Source organism: Mus musculus, chromosome X (assembly GCF_000001635.26).
Source record: "Mus musculus strain C57BL/6J chromosome X, GRCm38.p6 C57BL/6J".
Classification (NCBI taxonomy): Eukaryota; Metazoa; Chordata; class Mammalia; order Rodentia; family Muridae; genus Mus; species Mus musculus.
In genome coordinates, this window is record NC_000086.7 from 124,015,620 (window position 1) to 124,038,651 (window position 23,032).

The following is a 23,032-nucleotide window of genomic DNA, read 5'->3' on the forward strand; positions in this document are numbered from 1 at the left end:
ACATCCTGAGTCATCATAAAAATGCAAATTACAATGACTCTGGATTTCTTTCACTTGTCAAAGTGGCTAAAATCAATAACAGAAGTGGCATCTCATGATGGCAAAGATGTAGACCATAGGAATATTTCTCTATTGCTTGAGGAAATGCAAACTTGTACAACCACTTTGCAAATCAATGGGAATAATTCTACTTCAAAGCTCCTGGTTATATACTCAAAGGATACTCCATCCTACCACACAGCACTTGATCATATATGTTCATGGCAGCTCTATTCATAATAGACAAAAACTGGAAACAACCTAGATGTCCCTTTACAAAAATAGAGTTAAAGCTAAGGATAAAGAAATAAAGATAAAAGAGATGTATTATATTTACAGAATGGAATACTACTCAGCTACTAAAAACAAGGACATCTTGAAATTTGCAGTCAGATGCATGGAACGAGAAAAGGTCATCCTGAGTGATGTAAACCAGATCCAGAAATACAAACATGGTATGTACTCACTTATAATTATTTATTTAATTATTAGCCATAAAGTACAGTATAACCATGCTACAATCCACAATTCCAAAGAAGCTACTTAAAAAAAGAAGTATCTAAGGATGCGTGTTTGAATATCACTGAGAATGGGAAATAAAATAGACATTTGGGATGGATGGGGAAAGAGAACTGGGAGGAACTAGGGGTTGGGAGTATAACAGGAGGGATCAAGTATGGGGAGGTCAGAAGGAGAGAGAACTGGAAGATAGGACTCAGAGATTGGTGGGTAGGCTATCTCTGGGATGAACTAGAAAACTACCAAAAGAAAAACTCCTAGGAAATTATGAAGGTGAACCTAAGATTCCTAGCAAACAGGGGATAAAATATCTAAAATGACTACCTCCTATAATCAGGCCAGAGTTCCAATGAAGGAATAGGGATAACAACACAAAGAAAAATTTTGACTAACAATTTTTCCTGCCTAGAGGATGTACAGAAATAAACATGGAGGAAGGACAGTAAGCACATATAATGTAGTTCTTATTTTAATAAGGGTTTAAGGTCCCCTCTAGCCCACCACCCACTAAAGGTAGTAGGAAATGATGGTTATTAGGATATTATTCTATAAAATACTTTTGATAATAGTATTTTATATAGTGAACTATATAATATAGAAAATTTTACTGGTTAGGGGGGTATTTCTGTGAAAAACATTACCATGTTTTTGTTTTGTTTTGTGTGTTTTTTTTTTTTAATTTTTGTTTGTTTTTTGTAGAAATGGAATATTTGGAACTTTGGACTAGAAAAGTAGTTGAATGATGCAAGCAGAGCATAAAAGTCTTTTCTAGGAGGAGACTGGAAGGCAGTAAATTCTGATAACAAATCAAATTATAGAGAAAAAAACAGACTTAAACAACTGGGCTCCTGGTCATTCTTGTGATATTTTGCCAAAGTATTTGAGGTTTCCTCCTTTTATCCTAAGAATATTCCAACTGCTAAGTAAAAAAAGAACTGAACTGATTTCTTCGGCAAAAAGAAAGTTTCAAGAAAACATACTTCTGATTCTGTGGCATGGTTGTGACTTATGATGCTTATGTATATTTAGAATAAAAACGAGTGAGTGGTGAAGAAAGACATAAAAATTTACAGTTTAAAGAGAAATAAACAGTGAGAAGCTTAATGTTGTAGCCCAGAAAATGTTAGGAAAGGGGTTTTAATTGTTAAGGAGATTAACACCAGTAAGAAGAGGGTTTTGTTTTGTACTGGAACAATGGGAAAAGGAAAGAAAAGACCACACTAAACTAAGCTTCCAACTTTTGAAAGAGATCAGAAGATTTGTGTTCCTAGAAAGGAACTGAATAAAAGAAAGAAAGAAAGAAAGAAAGAAAGAAAGAAAGAAAGAAAGAAAGGAAAAAAAAAGCATGTCATTGGCACTCAATGGGGTCACATTGTATTCAAAAGCTTCTATACTTAAATCCATGAGTACAGGAATCAAGGGGTCATGGGTTCTTCCTCCACAATTACAGTAGCATTAAAACCAAGCATTTTTAATCCCTCAAGCAAGAAAAACACCAGTAACCCAAAGTTTGAGCCAAATTTGAAGTGAGTTTTATTAAATACTAGCCAGGAAAATCTTCAATGGCCAGGTTCAAAGCTGGGGTTCCAAAAAAAAAAAAAAAAAAAAGTCAGTATGTGTTTATAATGAAAAAACTCCCCAAGGCTTCAAGGCTTCATGCTTCATACTTCCTGTCTTCATCCAATGGAGAGACAGCATACATCCTGACTCACATCCTGCCTACTTACCTCTTGTTTATGTGGGATTTAGCATATCTTGTGCAGTTAGGGCAACAAAACATGTTTATAGAAGTGAAAACATATTGCTTGTTATCTCCCTTGAAGGTGGCATTCCAGGAATTTGTTTCTCCTTGGACAAGTGAGGCTTACATGTTAGAAGCATTTTTGTTTTATAGATATCTTAAGCACAGAAATTAAAACTTAAAACAAAACTTTAGCCCTCACACATTTATAGCAGTGAGAGTAACTGTATGAAAGCACAAAGAAGTCTCTGAAAGTCATTAAATGAAACAATGAAAGTAACGCTAACATTACTATTAGAAACCCCAGATGGTGGAGGTGACAGATCTATAGATATCTGACAGTAGGAGATAAAATAAGTGAATGGTGTCAGCCCAAGTGAGAGGTCAAAAACCTTTGAAATTATACATAGATCTACAGAATCCTGTGATGTCCCTGCTGATTACAGTTTTGCTTTGGCTCATCATTTATTTCCTTTCTATGACTCTATTCTGCCTTTTGGGAATAATAACCAATATCCTGGGCCATTATATGTTGGAATATATAATTTGCTTTTTGGCTTTACAGTCAGTTACAATTAACAGATTGCCTTGAATATCAGAAGAGACTTTGGATATTTGAGGTGGTTTGGTGACTTTAAATTTGGATTAAACACATTTTTATACTATGATATGATCATAAGGAACATGAAGCGGGGCACAGATTCAGCATACAGTGGAATCCAGGAACATATAACATGTTTGGAGTCACTGCAAGGTATTTCTGAAAGAGCATTTTTGTAAAGCTGTGTGATGGGGCAAGATATAGCAAAAATATTTTCATCTTGTATTATCATTTAGATTTAACTGGAATGGAAAATCCCAAAGATAATTACCCATCCCTATTCTATAAATCAAAGGTCAGGATATCTTTGCTAACTTATCTTTTGCTAAACAACCTGATTTTATGGACCCCCTTCTACCTGTTTGTATGGACCCCCTTCCACCTAATTGCTTGTCTTAGCTTATATTAAAACTGATTGCTTTTATAAAACCCTGTGTGACTGCTGAGAGTGATACCAGACCATGATTTCTGCATTTAAAAACCTTGTGTTCTAGACACTGAGGGCCATACTTAGATCCTCAGGTGCCTGCTGTAGTTGCAGCTAGCTGGAATGAAGTCTTCAAATGGCTATAAATTGTATCTGAGTGGTCATTTCTAATGGGCTACCAATATATTTTAGAGGTCCCAACTGAAATCCTAGAGAATGGGCCTGACACATAGAGGCCTTGGGAGACCTGAGAGTTATCAAGAGTTGACAACTACCAGAATTTCTCTTTAGAGGCTAAGCTCTAGGGTTCAAAGTCTTAACCAAAATATCTCTGCTCTATATTCTTCAAGACAAACACCTAAGCTACAACCAAGATTAAGAAAACAATTTCTAACAACTGTATTTCAGGTACCCTGCAAATACCTACTCCCACATCAACCTGTGAGTAGTTGAATATTGCTAGCTATGAATAACAGGATTTGTCAAGACAGTCAAGCATCTTTATGCCAATATTTGTGATGTGTGGCATTTAGAATGAAGTGAGACTGAGGAGAAGAACTTTAGCACCTTTAAAAATTCCTAGGTTTCTGTCCTGGTCCTGGTTCTTACAGATATTACTAAGCCACTTGTATAAATATAAGGCCAGAAATCATTGCCTAAAATTTCCTCATACAATCTCTGGGACATGGGAAAAGACAGACATCAAGTATGTTCAGAGACTTGACCTAGTCACAACCAGATTGCTAACATATATAAGGTCATGACTGTCTCTAGTAAAAGAAGCTTAGGAATTAATATTAGGGCATGAAGTGTTCCTGACAGCCTCATAGTCTGTTGCTACTCTATTGAGCAGATGGCCCAACACATGGATGTCTAACACTCATGTGACTCAGTACCAAGGCCTGATTCTTGATAAACTTTAGATTTGTTTCCACAAGATCTCAGCCATAAATCCTGCCAGTGCCCTGACAGACAATGACTTTATTGGTCCCATGAATAGTTATATTGTGGTGACTGATCTGATAGCAGGCCTGATCTTACTGACTTGCCACTCACAATACCAGATGAATTATTACTCACACATGGGAGTAGTTTTACCCAAGATGATATCAAGTATATTTCAGCAACAGGACTGGCCCAAGATAAGTCAATCTGAGCACAATCTTTAAGCAGGGGAACCTCAGCTCACTGAACTGAACCTTTATCTTTAACCAAAGTATTCCACTTTGCAGAGAAATTTTAATCATGGAGCTCGGCTGCTCTGATAAGGGATCACTTCCATAGACCTTCTAGGTCTGTATGATCCTGCCAGAATGAAAATATCCCCTAGACTATATATAGTATGATCTGGTTGGAATACAGACACACCCTTAGTACAAATCTTTAATTTCTAACAGTGAAGGTAAGATTAATTTATAGAATAAAGTAGCCATGTTTTAAAGTGACATCCAATTGAGAGGCAGTTAAATAAATCAGAGAAAGGTTTGATAGAATAAGTCAGAGATGGAATATTCCCAACTCTCAGAACAAAACACTAAAATGAGTCTACTTAAAAGCAGAGAGAGTATTGGTGTGTGTGTCATATGTGGTATGTCGTGTTTGGAGTTTGGTTTGGTGTTTGGTGTGAGCTGCATAGTATATGTGTACGACAGTTTTACTGAGACAGTTTTACAGAGATACACTGCAGAGAGAACAAAATAGACACAGGTGAAGACAGAATGAGCCAGAGAATAAAAAGTAACTTGAAGATTAGAATATATTGCTAATGTTAGCATGAGGTCATGCAGAACAATCCAGTCAAAAGGTGAGAGAAGCTCTATTGAATCATTCAGCTTCAAATATTAGATTGTAAGGAAGCTAGAAGCTTCTAGGCATAGGCCTAGGCCTAGAGATAGTTGGAACAGAAAAGGAAATGTTCTTATATCAGCCCAAGTCATATATTAGCTTACGTTGGTTGCAACTCTCATTTCATTACTTCATCTGAAGAAATAAAAGTGTATTGATGCACTGGAGAATAGACAAAACCATTACCATATATGTAGATACCCAAATGCTTTCATTTCACCATGGCCCATGTCCACAGAGTTTTAGGCAGGGAAAGAAGATTGTTAACCTCAGCAGGAAAAATAATCAAAAATAGAGAAGAAAACCATAGCAACTATTAGAAGTTCTCAGATTACCCAAGAAAGACATCATATCATCCCAAAACCTAACCCCCCCAAAGAGATTCTATGTAAAATGGTCTATGTTATCCTCTAGGTATATACCCATAAAAGACATGGGAAAGAACCTATAATAGCCAAGAGTCATTGTTAACAAAGGTTAATTTTATTCTTGATCAGGGCAGGTATAGTCACTGCAACTGCCATAGCCATTCAACTGCCTTAGCACTGATTATTGATAATGATCCTAGTCTCTAGAATCTGAATTGAAGGAACTTTTTAAAAGTTGAATATATTTTTAATACCTTTTTTGGTATTGTTTTGCCCAGTTTATCAGCAAGAGAGCTGCAAGAAATAGGACCCTTGCTGGGTGAGTATGTAGGGTCTGTAACTTCCCATGGAGTCCTATTACCTTCTATGAACAGCAAATGAGGTGGTATTCCAGTACTTCCTCCCAGTCGAGTTTCCAGCAGGTTTCCTGGAAGTTCGGTACACCATTGCTCTAAGGAAGGGTGAGGGAAAACTTACACATGCTGTCTGACAGTCCCCTTGAGTACAGACATTGCCAACTGCTTTAAAGAAGGAAAGAAAGGAAGCCATGAGATATAAGTGAAAGAAAGTGGAATAGAGAAAGAAAGGGAAAAAGAACAGTTAAGTGGAAAAATGTAATGAATGGAAGAACAAAAGAAGATGGAGAAAATGTAAAAAAAGAATTGTTGATATGGAGTGAAAAAGAAAAGAATATAAATGTGAGAGAGAAAAGAAAGGGAAGAAGGAAGGAAGGAAAGAAGGGAGGGAGGGAGGGAGGAAGGAAGGTGACGAGTATCAGATGATTGGTATCAGTCTATTTTTACCAGGTCCTCATAACTATAATTAGCTGCTCCATTAATTTTTATTCTGATCTTGTTAACTGTGGCATTGTGTATCCTCACCTTCATGACTAACTATTCACTCCTTGAACAAGATGAGTCAGTAATTTGACTTATACCCATAGAAGGGGTGGGGGAATGTGACAAGGTCAAACAAAACTAAAGGTCAACATATCCTAGATAACTTATCTTATGTTAAACTGCCTGTTTGTGGGAATCCCCTCTAGTTAGCCACTTAGCTTCTGTTAAAGCTGATTCCTTTAAATTCCATGCTTTTGTAATTACATCTGTCTGCTGAGAGAGATGCCTGGACATGGTTTCTGCTTTTAAAATCCCCATTTTCTGGACACTTGGCTCCATACTTCCTTTAATCTGATCATTTCTTGTGTGTCAAATTCCTCCATTTGTTTTGTTTATTTAGTTTGGTTTCTTAAATTTATTTATATATTTATTTGTATTCTAGCCTTTGCCACCCTCCATGCCCCCCTCCCAACATACCTCACCTCTGTCGCAAAGAGGATGTTCCTTCAACACAAGGATTCCCCACTACCAGGGACCTCAGTCTCCAGAGGATTCTCTGGGCTAATTTTCTCCCACAGAGGACAGAACAGGGAGTCCTCTGCTATATATATACTAGAATCCTCTGGCCAGCTCCTGTATACTGCCTAGTTAGTGACACACTGTCTGGGAGCTCCCAGGGGCCTTAGCAAGTTGAGCCTCTTGGTGTTTCTATGCTTCTTCCATCCTTCTCCTAATTCAAACACAGAGGTCCCAACTTCAGTCCAAGGATTCAGTGTAAGTATATGCATCTGTCTCAGTCAACTGGTGGTCTAGACTCTCAGAGGACAGCCTTGATCAGCCCCTAAGCACATCATAGCATCAGTAATATTTTCAGGCCTTGGTATCTCCCCATGAGGTGGATCCCCAGTTGGGCCTGTCACTGGAGCTCACTTCCAACAGTCTCCTCTCCGTTTTTTTTTCCATTTTTATTAGATAGTTTTTTTTTAAATTTACATTCCAAATGCTATCCCTTTTCCAGGTATCTCCTCCAAAAATTCCTTATCCCTCTGTCCTGCCCCTGCTCAACAACCATCCACTCATGCTAACGGGCCCTGACATTCACCTACACTGGAAAAAAGAGCCTTCACAGGACCAAGGACTTCTTCTTCCATTGATGACCAACTAGGCCATCCTCTGCTACATATGCACCTCGAGCCATGAGTCCCACTTTTGTACCCTTTGTTTGGTGGTCCCTGGGAGCTATGGGTATACTGATCAGTTCATATTATTGTTTCTCCTATGGGTCTGGAAATTCCTTTAGCTCCTTGGGTACTTTCTCTATATCCCTCATTGAGGACCCTGTGCTCAGACCAATGAATGGCTGTGAGCATCCACTTCTGTATTCGTGAGACAATAGAAGATCCTCTCAGTAGACAGCTATATCAAGTACCTGTCAGAAAGCACTTGTTGGGATCCACACTAGTGTCCAAGTTTAGTGATTGTATATGGGATGTATCCCCAGGTGGGGAAGTCTATGGATGGTGACTCCTTCAGTCTCTGCTTTACACTTTGTCTCTGTAATTCCTTCCATGGGTATTTTGTTCCCCATTCTAAGAAGACTTGAATTATCCTCACTTTGGTCTTTAATTTTTTCCCAACCAAAATAAGAAACCCAGGACCAGATGGGTTTAGTGCAGAGTTATATCAGTCCTTCAAAGGAGACCAAATATCAATACTCTTCAAACTATACCACAAAATAGAAACAGAAGGTACTCTACCCAATTTGTTCTATGAAGCCACAATTATTCTGATGCCTATACCAAACATAGACCTACAAAGAAAATTTCAGACCAGTTTCCCTTATGAATATCAATAGAAAATTCTCAATAACATTCTCCCAAATGAAATGCAAGAACACATCAAAATGATCATCCATCATGATCAAGTAGGCTTCATCCCAGGAAAATCCATTAATGTATCCCACAATATATATAAATTAAAAAAAATGTGAGCATCTCATTAGATATTGAGAAAGCATTTGACATAATCTAACACCCTTCAAGAGAAAAGTCTTGGAAAGGTCAGCAATTCAAGGTACATACCTAAACATAATAAAAGGAATATATAGCAAACCAGCACTCAGCATCAAAATCAATGGAGAGAAACTTGAAGCAATTCCACTAAAATCAGACAACAAAAGGAGATCAAGTGGATACAAATTGGAAAGGAAGAAGTCAAAATATCACTACTTGCAGATGATATGATGCTATACTTAAGTGATGCCAAAAACTTTACCAGACAAGTCCTAAGCCTGATAAACAACTTCAGCAAAGTATGTGGATATGAAATGAACTCAAACAAATCAGTGGCCTTCCTCTACACAAAGGATAAACAGGCTGAGAAAGAAATTAGGGAAACAACACCTTTCACAATAGTCCCAAAAAATATAAAATACCTTGGAGTGACTCTAACTATGCAAGTGAAAAATTTTTATAATAACTTCAAGTTTCTGAAGAGATTGAAGATCTCAGAAGATGGAAAGAACTCCCATGCTCATGGATTAGCAGGATTAATATAGTAAAAATGGCTATCCTGACAAAAGCAATCTACAGATTCAATGTAATCCTCATCAAAAGTCCAACTCAATTCTTCACAGATTTAGAAAGATTAATTTTTAAATTCATATGGAATAACAGCTAACCTAGGATAGAGGAAACTATTGTCTACAATAAAAGAACTTCTTGTGGAATCACTATCCCTGACCTCAAGCTGTACTACATAACAATTGAGCTAAAAGCCACATGGTATTGTTACAATGACAGGCAGGTAGAACAATGGATTTGAACTGAAGACCCAGAAATGAACCCACACTCCTATAGTCACTTGATGTTTGACAAAGGAGCTAAAACTATCCAATGGAAAAAAGGACAATCTTTTCAACAAATGGTGCTTGCTCATTTAATGATTAGCATGTAGAAGAATGAAAATTGATCCATTCTCATCACCTTGTATAAAGCTGAAGTAAAAATGGATCAAGGACCTCCACATGAAACCAGATACACTAAAACTGATAGGAGAGAAAGTGGGGAAGAGCCTCAAGTACTTGGGTACATGGGAAAATTTCCTGAAAAACAACAATGGCTTATGTTCTAAAATCAAAAATAAACAAATACAACCTTATAAAATTGTAAAGCTTCTGTAAGGCAAAGGACACTGTCAGTAGGAGATAAGGGCAACCAACAGATTGAGAAAAGATCTTTACCAATCCTAAATCTGATAAGGGCCTAATATCCCATATATAAAAAGAACTCAAGAAGTTGGACTCCAGAAAACCAAATAACACTATTAAAAATGAGGTACAGAGCTAAACAAAAATTTCTCTACTGAGGAATACCAAAAGCTGAGAAGCACCTGAAAAAGTGTTCAACATAATCATCAGGGAAATACAAATCAAAACAACCCTGAGATTCCACCTCATACCAATCAGAATGGCTAAGATCAAAAACTCAGGTGACAGCAAATGCTGGAGAGGATGTGGAGAAAGAGGAACACTCCTCCATTGCTGGTGGATTTGCAATCTGGTACAACTACTCTGCAAATCATCTGGCAGTTCCTCTGAAAATTGGACATAGTACTATTGGAGAATGCAGCAATACCACTCCTTGGCATATACCCAGAAGATGTTCCAACTTGTAATAAGGACATATGCTCCACTAGGTTCTTATCAGACTTATTTATAATATCCAGAAGTTGCAAAGGACCCAGATGTTCCTCATCACAAGAATGGATACAGAAAATGTGGTACATTTCAGAATGGAGTACTATGCAGCTATTAAAAACAATGAATATATGTAATTCTTAGGCAAATGGATGAATCTGAAGGATATCATCCTGGGTGAGGTAACACAATCACAAAAGAGCACACATGATATGCACTCACTGATAAGTGGATATTAGCCCAGAAGTTCAGAATACCCAAGATAAAATTGACATTTTCCTCTCCACTTTTTTTCTGCAGTTCTTTTAGAAAGGAATACTTCTGTGTCAAATTTTTTGACTGTGGATTGGTAACACCATCCCTCCTCTTGAGGCATTTACTTTCTAATGCAGATGTACTCTTGAATTTCTCTTTACCCCATGTTGTCCACATCATCTAAGGTCACTTCTATTGAGTCCTGGATGTCACCTATCAGGTCTCTGGTACTTTCTAGAGGGTTCTGTATGTCCCACCTTCTGTGGCTGCAAATTTCCATTCATTTGGCTGGATCTCTGGGCTTCCTTCTGTCCCCTACACCACTCATTATCTTATCCTGTTCCCCTTTTCCACTCCTTGTCTCCTCTCATGCTCAAGTCCCTCCCTTCCTATGCCTCCTATGATTATTTTCTTCCTCTTTCAAAGCAGGATTTAAGAAACTTCATTTGGCCTTTCTGTTTATTAAAGTTCTTAAATTCTGTGTGTTATATCTAATGTATTCTGTACATTTTAGCTAATATCCACTTATTAGTGCGTACCTACCATCTATGAACTTTTCTGTCAGAGTTACCTCACTCAGGACGATATTTTCTAGTTCTACCCGTTTGCCTGCAAATGTCATGAAGTCATTTTTAATAGCTGCATCGTGTTCCATTGTGTAGGTATAGCATCTTTTCTGGATCCATTCTTCACTTGTGGGGAATCTGGGTTGTTTCCTGTTTCTGGTTATTACAAACAAGACCACTATGAACATCATGGAGCACATGTCCCTCTGTTATGGTGGGACAGCTTTTGGGTGTATGCCCAAGAGTGGTAGGTGTTTTTCCAGTTTTCTGAACAATTACCAGATTGAACTGCAGAGTGGTCATGGCAGTTTGCAATTCTACCAGCAATGGAAGAGTGTTCCTCCTTCTGCACATCCTTACCAGCATCTGCTGTCACCTGTGTTTCTTATCTTAGCCATTTTGATTAGTCTAAGGTGGTATCTCAGGGTTTTTGATTTGCATTTCCCTGATGACTAATGACTTTGAACACTTCATTAAGTACTTCTCAGCCATTCAAGATTCCTCAGTTGTAAATTCTCAGTTTAGTTCTATACCCCATTTTTTGATTGGGTCATTTGGTTGTTTGGAGGTTAGCTTATTGAGTTCTTTATATATTTTGGATATTAGCCCTCTATTAGATGTCAGTAAGTGATTTTTTTCCCCAGTCTGTAGATTGTCTATTTGTTCTATTGACTGTCCTTTGCTTTACAGAATCGTTTCAATTTCATGAGGTCCCATTTATAAACTCTTGTTCTTAGAGCCTGAGCCATTGGATTTCTATTCAGGAATTTTCTCCTGTGAAAATGAGTTTGGGACTCTTTCCCACTTTCCCTTCTATTTGATTCAGTGTATCTGGTTTTATGTTGAAGTACTTGATCCATGTGAACTTGAGCTTTATGCAAAGTGGCAAATATGGAACTATTTTCATTTTCAACATACCACCTGACAATTAGACCAGCATCATTTATTGAAGATTCTTTCTTTTTTCCATGTACTTTTTTGGCTTCTTTGTCAAAGATCAAGTGTTCATCATGTATGGGTTTATTTCTGAGTCTTCAATTCTACTCCATCATTCAGCATGTTTGTCACTGTACCAGTATCATGCAATTGTTATCACTATTGCCCTGTAGTACAGCTTGAGGTCAGAGATAGTGATTCACCCAGATGTTCTTTTATTTTTAAGAATGGTTTTCGCCAAGGTGGTTTTATTTTTATTTATTTATTCATTTCTAGTTTTTCCACATGAAATTGAGAGTTGTTCTTTACGTGATTTGAAAGACTGTGTTGGAATTTTGATGGGTATTACATTGAATCGGTAGATTGTTTTTGGTAGGGTAGTCAGTTTTACTCTGCTAGTTCTACCAATCCATGGTCATGTGACATCTCTCCATTTTCTGAGGTCATATTTGAGTTCTTCCTTGAGAGACTTGAAGTTATTGTCATACAGGTTTTTCACATTTTTGGTTAGAGTTAACCCAAGATATTTTATATTATTTGTGACTATTGTTATGGGTATTGTTTCTCTAATTTCGTTTTCAGCCTATTTATCATTTGTATAAAGGAAGGTTACTGATTTGTTTGAATTAATTTTATATCCAGCCACTGTGCTAAATTTGTTTTTCAGTTCGAGAAGTTCTCTGATCGAATTTTTGGGGTTGCTTGTTTATACTATCATATAATCTGCCAATAGTGATACCTTGACTTCTCCTATGCCAATTTTCCCCCTTGGTCTCATTTTGTTGTCTTACTGCTCTAGGTAGAACTCTGAGGACTATATTAAATAGATACAGGGAGGGTGTTCATCCTTGTCTTGTCCCCGATTTTAGTGGGATTGCTTCAAGTATCTCTCCATTTAATTTGATATTCGCTATTTGATTTGTGTGTATTGCTTTTATTATGTGAAGGTAAGTACCTTGAATTCCTGATCTCTCCAATACTTTAAACATGAAATGGTATTTTTGTCAAATGCTTTTTCAGCATCCAATGATCTGATCATGTGATTTTTTTTCCTTGAGTTTGTTTTTATAGTGGATTACATTAATGGAATTTTGTATATCGAACCATCCCTGCGTCTCAGGATTAAGCAGACTTGATAGTTGTGAATTATTATTTTGACATGCTCTTGGATTCAATTTTTTAGAAGTGTCTTGAGTATTTTTGCATCAGTATTCATAAACAAAACTTCTCTTTTTGTTGGGTCTTTGTGTTTTAGATATCAGAGTAACTGTGGCTTCATAAAATTAATTGGACACTGTTCCTTCTGTTTCTATTTTAAGGAATAGTTTGAGGAGTATTGGAATTAGCTCTTATTTGAATTCTGCACTAATGTCATCTGGCTCTGTGTTTCTTTCTTTATTTCTTTATTTTTTTTTTGGTGGGGGGGAATTCATGACTTCAATTTCCTTAAGGGATATGGAATTTTCTAGTTCGTTTACCTGGTTTTGATTTAACTTATGTTTTCCTATCTGTCTAAAAAGTTATCCGTTTCATGTAGATTTTCCTATTTTAGTTTTCCTCAGTTTCTGTTGTTATGTCTCCCTTTTCATTTCTTTAAAATGGATATGTTTATAGAGAGTAATTTTAGATTTAGAGTATGTAACTTGTTTTTGAATTTACAAAAAATCACAGATAACATATTTACTTGAGTTTCAGATAATACAGCTTTGCACTATATTTAGAATTTTTAAAGATTAAGGAGACCCTTGAAATTGTATTGTATTTTGCATTTTGTGATTAATTTTAGACTTCACAGTAGGGGAATTAAATTATGATTTAATGTATTTTGTTTTTGAATCAAGTTGAAAAACATTAGAGTTATGTTGACTAACCTGCAATATTAACTTGACAACATCAAGTTAATATAATAACAAAAAGGAGATGGGCTTCAGAACTTGCATTTGTGTCCAAGCTGAGGTTAGCCTATTTCCTAATAAAATTATGAAAAAAATATAGAAAGATGAAGTGAGTTAAGCACAAGCATTCGTTTCCTTTTGCTTTCTAATTGTGACTGCTTTGTGAGCAGTTTCCTTATACTCCTACAGATATGATTCCCCTGCTATGATGAACTGTATTACAGAACTCCGAGACAAAATAAACCCTTTTTCCTCCAAGTTATTTTGTCGAGGTATTTTTATCACAACAGTAGAAAACTTAACTAGAGATATAAGTATATTTCTACCAGCCATGTATGGTTGAGACAATTAAAGAATCAGAGTTATGGATTAGACCCTGTCAGAATATGAAAGTTGGTTTCATCAAATATCACAAAAAGGTAGAGTATTTCCATGCTCATACATTGATATGAGCCAGGCAAAACAGTAGATACCATCTTTTAGAGAAAATTAGAGGTACAGAAATATACAACTGAACCCAGGCAAGCAACAGTACAAATTATACAAATTAGATAGAAACCACAAAGAAGGATCAGCTCGTAAAGTGTTTGACATGCAAATAATAACTATTAGATTTCAGATTTTCAGCACCCATACACATATCTTGGTGTATTACCATCCACCTGTAATCTTTTCCTTTTTTATTAGGTATTTTCTTCATTTACATTTCCAATGTTATCCCCAAAGTCCCCCATACCCTCCCCCCCCCACTCCCCTACCCACCCATTCCCACTTCTTGGCCCTGGCGTTCCCCTGTACTGAGGCATATAAAGTTTGCAAGAAAGATGGGCCTATGGACTATAATCTTAAAGCTGGGAAAGCTAAGATAGTAAGATTCTTGAGGATTCCCAGAAAACCAGTCTATCCAAATTAGCATGTTTTAAGTTCAGTTAGATACTCTGTCTCATTTAATAATTTGGAAAATGATTGAGGAGTTTATCCCATGCGGATCTCTTGCTTCTATACATATGTAGCCATCTACACACTTAGAAGGCAAATGGTCAGAAAAAAAAATTACTTGAATATGAAGGGCAAGTTGGGATACTATTTTCTACTTATTCTAATGTGCCTTACATTACTGTTTTGATAAAACAACTGATTCATTGGTGAGATAATTTCACACTGTATTAGGTTGTATTAACCTTTATTTTTAGCACTCCTTTACATATTCATGGTGAAATAATAATTACTTAGAGTTGATAATGATGAGCCTTCAAAGATCCTGTCCATTTTCTGAAAAAAATATTATCTATCACTGACCCACAATTTATCTTATAAATTTGGAAGAAAATTAATATCTGGAAGAATAGTAAAAAGAAGAAAATAGCATGCATACTTATCTTGCATAGTTATATAAGGTCATTACCATAGGAACCACAAAGTCTTGGGGAAAATATCCCAGCCCTAATGTTAGATTATTTAAATATAAGTTGTTTTTTAGGATGTCCTTCACGGCAATAGAAAATTATAGCAGGGGGTTCTCAAATGTCCTAATGTTATGAACCTTTAATATATTTCTTTATGTATGATGATCACAAACTGTGAAATTTTTGTTGCTAATTCAAAAGTGTAGTTTTTCTAGTGTTATAAATAATAATTCAAATACCTATGTTTCACTTCATCTTAGGCGATCCTTATGAATGTGTCATTCAATACCAAAAAAGTTGCTATTCACTGATTCCCAACTGCTACCCTATAGCTTACTATTATTGCTGTTAGTTACACTGAAGAAATAAATGATTCTTCAGTGATCAAGACACACATTATTTGGCAGCAGGACATGAAAATGTCAGTCAGGGGATGAGCTAGTAGTTTCCACCTTGGTGGCTGGCTCTCATAGTACTAGTACCTATCATCAAATTCACTAAAAGGGAATTGTCATCAACCACTCTGATAGATTTTCATCTCTTAAAGCTATACAACATAAAAGGCAATATATTATGGCTGGTGAAATAATGGCATGAATTCATAGGATACAGTAAATATTTTCTAATTGAATTTAAATCTCAGTCCACTATAGTAAACTCACATCTATTACTACAAGGCAGTACAAAAGTGTGTAGTTTGATGGTTTATACAAGCAACTGGGGAATCAAGGTTTACTTGTTTGTTAAAAGGGTTTAGTATTCTATACAAGTACCTTCTACAACATTTCTACCTGTAGATCATTGTTGCTGTAGTTCTTGGTCTTGGAAGAAAACCTCAATTTTGTCCTACATGGGTGGTATCTACTATAAAGCTTTAGCACATATCAAGCTCCTGAAAATAAATGATGGTATATGTGATTTAGTGGTCACATTCTCAAGAATAAAAGTAAGAAAACTATCAAATATAAAATCAGAATTTCAATGTTCAAGGATGGGACAGAAGTGATATAAGAGCCTGGGAAAGGAATAAAGTGTTTTGTAGTCATTTACTGTTAAGTGAAACATTTGTTCCCTACTGGAGTAAGGAAGAAAGTTTGTAAGATTCAGAAAACTAATAAACAAACAATCTATAAATCCTTAGAAGGCACAGAAAGTTCCTGAAGTTTATAATATATTCAAAGATAAACACATGGTTTTACAAATAGACACCTTCCTAGAAAAAGATTTCTAAGTGGTTGAGCTGCCTGAAATTCCCTCACAGAGCTCCTTTTATGTTCCTATTAATTGTTGCCACTGATAAATGCAGAAAGTATTGATCATCTATCTCCTTTTAGATGAGCAACTCCTTATCAATGCCCCTATAAATAACCATAATATATAAGTTTCTCACTGAAATAGGCTTGGACTCAATCATGTTTATCAGTCATTACTGACATTAAAAACATATTTGTATATATCTCCAGAAGAAAATTGCACCTTAACAAGTATAGAAATTTGGCATCCTTATGATTTTGACGATATTGTAAATTCTCTCTAAAGCCCAGGTTCTCTTGCTTTTAAAAGAGAACATGCGTCATAATTTACTTCAAAGTATTTGTTTTCTGTTTAACTTGATGTATTATTTTACTCAAAACCATATTTCATTCCTCGGAGTCTGGGACTATTTGACACAGTTTAATGCAACTACAAACAAAATTTTAACCTCATGAAATTTCTATTATTTTTGAAATAAAGGACAGTAAATACTAATTGTAAAAATGACTATATGGTAATGACTGCTGTAGAAATAAAAATAATAATAGTGAAAAGTAAAAGCAGTGGGGGATGTCTATTTTAAGTATATTTTATATAGTGATTAGAGAAATCATTTTTAGTGTGTTGACATTTGAATAAATAGTACAGGGAAATGAAATTACAAACTGTGCATATTTACGAAAGAACATTTTAGGCAGCAGGCACACCAAATGCAATAGCTCTTAGGTCTGGTTGGCATTTCTAATGAATAGCAAAGACCCTAATGTGGAGAGAAGTTCACAGAAGTGACAGAAAGTAAGATGTTATAGGGCACTATATGCCCTGTATTTTAATTAGATTGCACAAACCTTCATAAACGTGGAAGAACCAAGGGCAGAACTAAGAAGACTGCTCAGAATTGTGTTGTAAATATTTCCATCAGTAATCTTACTTTAGAAAACTAGGTTTAAATTGCCTAATAAATATCTAAAAGGAGAGATCAGTTTGTAATATAGAAATTCAAGTTTGTAGCTTAGAAAAATTTTTTATAATACTTAGATAGTCTTTAAAGTGTTCAGGGAACATGGAGCTAAAGGAAAAATATAGAAATATATGGATTGTGACATATGCATTTTGGATCACATAGGTAAAAAAGAGGGCAGCAGACAGAAGATTGAAGAGAAGCATGTGAAAAAGAAAATATGCATAAAATTTCAAAACTCTAATAAGTTAGTATATATAGTGTTAGGTGTGTTAAAAAGCTTCTCACATCTTCTATTTTCTCAATTATCATGGGGTGGATCAGCAACCAGAAAATTGGGTTTCTGAGGAACTTCCAGATTGATTTCCATAATGGAAATCAATCAAATCACTTCCCTTCCTCCCTTTTCTCTCTTCTCCCTCCAAGTCTGCCACATTTATACCCTTCTCTTTCTTCTATTTCTCTCCCTTGAGAGAGAGAGAGAGGTGTGATAAAGAGTGAAAAAGAATGAGGCATAGAGTGAGGAGAGGAAGAAAGATAAAAGATAAGAGCTAAAGAGAGATGGGAACAGAAAGAGATAAAGATACAGATAAAAGATAGAGTATAAGAATAGGAGAACAAGATATATATTACAGAGGGAAAGAGATTAGAGTGAGAAAGAGAGACAATGGGAGAGATATAATGGATAGAAGGGAAGAGACACAGAGAAGCAAATAGAGATGGCGAGTGAGAGAATGAGAAGGAAGTAGAAGTAGAGAGAGGGACTAAAGAGAGAGTTGGAGACATTATTCAAAGATGGGAAGATAGAAAGGGTAATAGACAGAGTAGTTAAGAGAGAAGTGATATAGAGAGGAAGAGAGGTGAAAGAAAGTGAATACCTTTTTAAAGCCTCTCTCTACTCTCTCTCACTTTCTTCTCCCAAATCCCTTCTATCTTTTTGTCTCACTTTCCATCATTGTCTCTCTGTCTTCCTCCTTTATCTTTTCCCTATCCCTTTCTATGTATCCATTTCTCTTCCCTTTTTTATCCATTCCCTATTCTTCCTCTCCATTGTTGTGTCTCACTCTTCTCTTTATCCATTCTAATCTCTACCCTCTCTCTCCATCCATGTTTATACTCAATTCCATCCCTGTTTCTATTCCATTCCTCTCACTCTCTGTTGATTCCCTGCTCACTTATCTCTCTCTATCAGCTCCCACTTTATTACTATGCCTTTCTCACTAACTCTCCCTGCTTTGTATTTATTTTTACCACATATCCGTCCCTATCTCTGTCTCTCTTTCCATTTAACTCTATCCTATTTTCTTCCTCTCTATTTTCTCCCTCCCTATTATCCCCTTGTCTCCTATCCTCTTTATATCCTTTCCATATTTGCTCACTAGCTAACTTTTCTACACTCTTTGTGCTCTTCTTTTTTTCCTCTCTCACTTTTCCCTCTTCCCCTCCATTTCCATAAAGTGATGGAGTAGAATGAGATATGTAAGAGATATAAAGAGCTATAGTAGAGAGGAGGGGAGGTAGAGGAAAAGATAAGAACTGTAAGAAACAGTGAGAATTACAGAGAAAGATTCAAGATGACAGGGAGACAGTAAGAAAAATATAGAAGATAAGGTAAGGACTGATTAGAGGACAAGACAGAAAAAGAGGGAACAGAGGAATACAGGGTAGTAGAGGGAAGTGAGAATGTAGGAGGGAGCAAGAGAAAGAGAGAAAAATACAGATAGAAAAAATTAGAGGGAGAGAGAAAATAAAGAGGGATGAGAGAAAGTGAAGTAGAGATGAGATAGAAGAAAGAAAGAAAGAAAGAAAGAAAGAAAGAAAGAAAGAAAGAAAGAAAGGAAGGAAGGAAGGAAGGAAGGAAGGAAGGAAGAAAGAAAGGAAGGACGACAGAAAAAGAGGATGGATGTGACTGAAAGATGCACAGAGGGTGATAAATAAAAACAATGACAGAAAGAGGATGACAAAGATTTTAAAATAATATGGTTGGAGAAAGAATGAGGAAACATGCTGAGAAAGACAGATGGATGAAATGAAGTGGGTTTTTCTCTTCCTCTCTCAGCCTCTCTTCCTGCTCTACTCAATCTCTCTTCCTTTCTAACTCTCTCAAAGCCCCTCATTTCCACCCCTCTATGTCTCTTTCTCTCTCTCTCTGTTTCTTTTTTTCTTTATCTCTACTCCTGCCTCTTTAACTCTAGCTCTATTACTGTGACACTAGTAGTCTCTCTTTTTTTTCTTTCTACATAAATTTCTTGCCCATTCTCCTCTTTCTCACTCTCTTCCTTGACCCATTTGATCAATTCCTTCTTTATCATCTTCCATATTATCTCTACGTCACTCTTTATTTTTCAATTTTCTTTTTACCTGTCTCATTCTCCTTTTCTATCTTTGTCTCATTCTATTCATACCCTTCAACAATGTGTTTTTCCCCTATTATCCCCTTTTCTCTGTCCCTTTATCTCTCTTTGTTTTGATCTCCCTATCTTTAATCCCTCTGTTCCACTCTCCACCACCCCCACCCCCACTCTTTCCCATTTTTTGTCTCACTCTCTTCTGTCCTTCACTCTCTATCTATCTCACATATTCCTTCACTCACTCTCAATTCCTCTCTCCTTCTTTTTACCCCCTCTCCCCATCTCTCCCTCATCTCACTCTATTGCTTTCTACCATATTCCCTCCTTCTCCAACTCACTGTATATTTTTCCTGTCTATTCTTCTGTCTCTCCAGTTGTCCCTCATATATACTCATATATATATATATATATATGTACATATATATATACACATATATATATATACCTCATATATATAATATATATATGTGTGTGTGTGTGTTAGTGTGTGTTTGTGTGTGTATAATTCCTTCTATTTCTTACTTTCTATCACTCTGTTTCTCTCTAACTCCCTATTTTTTAATTCTTCATCTCTCCTTCTTTCTCCATTTCTAGCTATCTTTCAGTCTTTTCCTCCTACTCTCTCTCCCTTCCTCTCCATCTCTTTACCTCATTTTCTTTCTCTTTCTCATCCAACAGTTATCTCTTCATTTGCTTTCTCTTTGCCCATTCTCCCCAATCTCTCTCCCTAGTCTCTCACACTCTCTCACTCATTTTCTAATTTCTTTTCACCCACGTCTCATTCTCTTCAATATGAAAAAACATCACACTTAACAAAAGTAAGAGTATTAGAGATTTTTGGGAGGCAAATACTGAAGAATAGAAAAGTAAGCAAGAGAGTGAGAGAGATAGCTGGAGAGAGAAAAAGATAGTGTGACAAGATGAGGAAGAGGGGAGAAGTAGAGAAAAAGAAAGTGGAGGGGAAGATAAAGAAATGAAGAGAGAGGTGGTGAAAGAAAAATGATAGAGATAGAAAGGGGCCTGGAGAATGAAGGGAAGAAACATAGAGAAATCAGAGATGAGGAAGAAATTAGATAGAGAGGGTAGAAAAATGGGGTAAAAGAAGGTGAGAGGAGATAAAAAGAAGGAGCTTTGAAGAAAGAAAAGGAGGCAGGAAGCATGAAAGAGAGACATGCAGAGATAAAGCTGGAGGGATAAAGGATGAAATAGGGAGAGAACAGGTATAAATGGAGACAGAGGTGGTTTAAGTGGGTGAAAGCAATAGAAGGAAAGATAGGAAAACAGAGGAAAGGAAGCAGTGCAAAAGAAATGGAAGTCTCAAAAAAGAAGAGGCAGAGACAGAGAGGTCAAAATGTAAGCAAGTTTAAGAGAGTTAAGAAGATAGAAATAAAATGATAGAGTAGAAGACAGGGAAGACAGGGAGATAAAATGCAGTGAGGGTTGACAAGGAGAGGGCAAGAGCACATAAAACAGAGTGGAGAGGTAATGGGAGAGAAGGCAGAGTGAGGGGAACAATGGGGAGAAGACAGCATAAGGAAGAGAGATAGGGAGAAGAGAAAGAGTACAGTATGTGAAGGAAGAGATTGAGAGAGAGAGAGAGAGTTAGAGAGGTATATAAAGGGGTTATAAAAAGAGAGGATGGGAGAACAGAGAAATAGAAAGGGAACAACAAAGACAAAATGGGAAAAAAGAAGTAAGAAAGTGCAAGAGAGAAAGAGCAGGAGAGAGAGAAAGAGAGAAAAAGAAGATAGAGATAGAATTAGACAGGAATAAAATGGGAAAGACAGAGAGACAGCATGGTACTCTCACTCCCATACTTCTTTTTCTCTCCTGTCTTATTCTATCTTTTCCTCCTTTATCTCTGTCCTAATTCTCTTCATTGTATCTGTCTTCCTTTCTCCCTGTCTCTTTTTTACCATATCTCCCTCATGTTGACCCCCTCTCTTCCTTTCTATATACCTACTCCCCTCTCATGTCCCCTCACTTCCTGTTTAATTCTTTCTCTCCCAATCTACCTTTCACCCTTATCCTCTCTCCTCTCTGACACTCTTCCGTTCTTCTCTGTCTTTCTCCATCTGTCTCTCTTCTTTATATTTCACCCTTTATATATCTTCCTCTCCACTTATATTTTCCTCTATCTCTTTCCCTTTCTATCTTCTCCCCTTCCTTATTTCTCTTACCCTCTGTATTTATCCCCACTTCCATCTCTTCTCTTTCCTTCTCTTTATTTATTATATTCACACTCCTTCTTTTGCTAACCTATCCTACCTTCTCCATTACACCTTGTCTTCTTTTTTCTACCCTAATCCCCACTCCTCTCTTACTTGTCACTCTCTAAAGGTCATTCCCCCTCCCAATTTCTTTCTCATTTCTCTCTCTCTCTCTCTCTCTCTCTCTCTCTCTCTCTCTCTCTCTCTCTCTCTCTCTCGATTTTACTTTCTTTTCCTTTCTCTCCTATGCACTCTCCATTTATTTATCGGTAGTTCTTTCAGTGTTTTGCTCACCCAAGATTTTTCTAACTCTCCCTCCCTCCCTTCCTCTCTCCTGTCTTCCCCACACATGCCCTTTCTTCTCCTGTCATTCTCTCCTCTTATCTCCTTCACTCTTCTCTTTTCACCCTACTCTCTTTCACTTTCCTTATTTATTCTCACATCTCTTTCTTCCTATTCATTCCCTTATCCCTCTCTTTCTCTTGTTCTCACTTCATCACGATATATTTCTTTCTTTCTCCAACACCATCTTCTCTTGCCCTCTATTCCATTCCCCTTACTTCCCTTATTCTCCTATCTCTCTCTCTGTCCTGGTGTTTTCATCTGTCTAGAGAATGATATAGTTAAGTTTAGGAAGAAGAAAGTGGTAAAGAAAGAGCAATAAGTAGGGAGAGTCAAAAATGAGGGAGAAAGAGGAGGAGAGATGGGAAAGAAAAAAAAGGAGTGTGTAGAGAGGGATAGTGAGAGAGGGGAAGATATGGTGGGCAAGATTTAGATGGAGAGGGGAGAAATAGGTAAAATTAAGATCAGAGACTAAAAGAGAGGGTGTGAGTGTAAGAGACAGGAGAAAGAGGGGGGAAAGAAATGGTGAGAAAAAGAGGTAGAGATAAGAGAGAGGAAGAAAGGGGAAGGAGAAGAGAAGGTAGAGAAGAGATAGGGGAGAGAAAAGAGGACTAGGAGAGGAGAAGGGGACAAAGACAGAGAGGAGATTGAGGGAAGGAAATTTGGGATAAAAAGTGAGACAGAAGGGAGAGATGGAAGAGAGGAGAGTGTAAGAAGGAGAGGCAGACAGAAGAGAAAGATGGGAGAGCTAGGGGGAGGGAGGGGGTAAAAGTAGAGAGG

The 23,032-nt window shown here is 36.7% G+C and overlaps 1 protein-coding gene across 3 annotated transcripts in view; it reads left to right on the plus strand.

Moving 5' to 3' along the window:
• The first annotated feature begins 398 nt into the window (after positions 1 to 398).
• The window catches only part of Gm5945 (predicted gene 5945), a 28,339-nt gene continuing 5,705 nt past the window's right edge, over positions 399 to 23,032 (plus strand). For 2 of the 3 annotated variants that reach the window (XM_011247722.2, XM_006528440.3), the window contains exons 1-2: positions 399 to 494; positions 5,819 to 5,859. In XM_011247722.2, coding sequence (XP_011246024.1) covers positions 492 to 494; positions 5,819 to 5,859 — 44 coding nt within the window. In that variant the 5' untranslated portion in view covers positions 399 to 491. The remainder of the gene's footprint in view (positions 495 to 5,818; positions 5,860 to 23,032) is intronic. The other variant, XM_006528441.3, reaches the window with a different exon arrangement.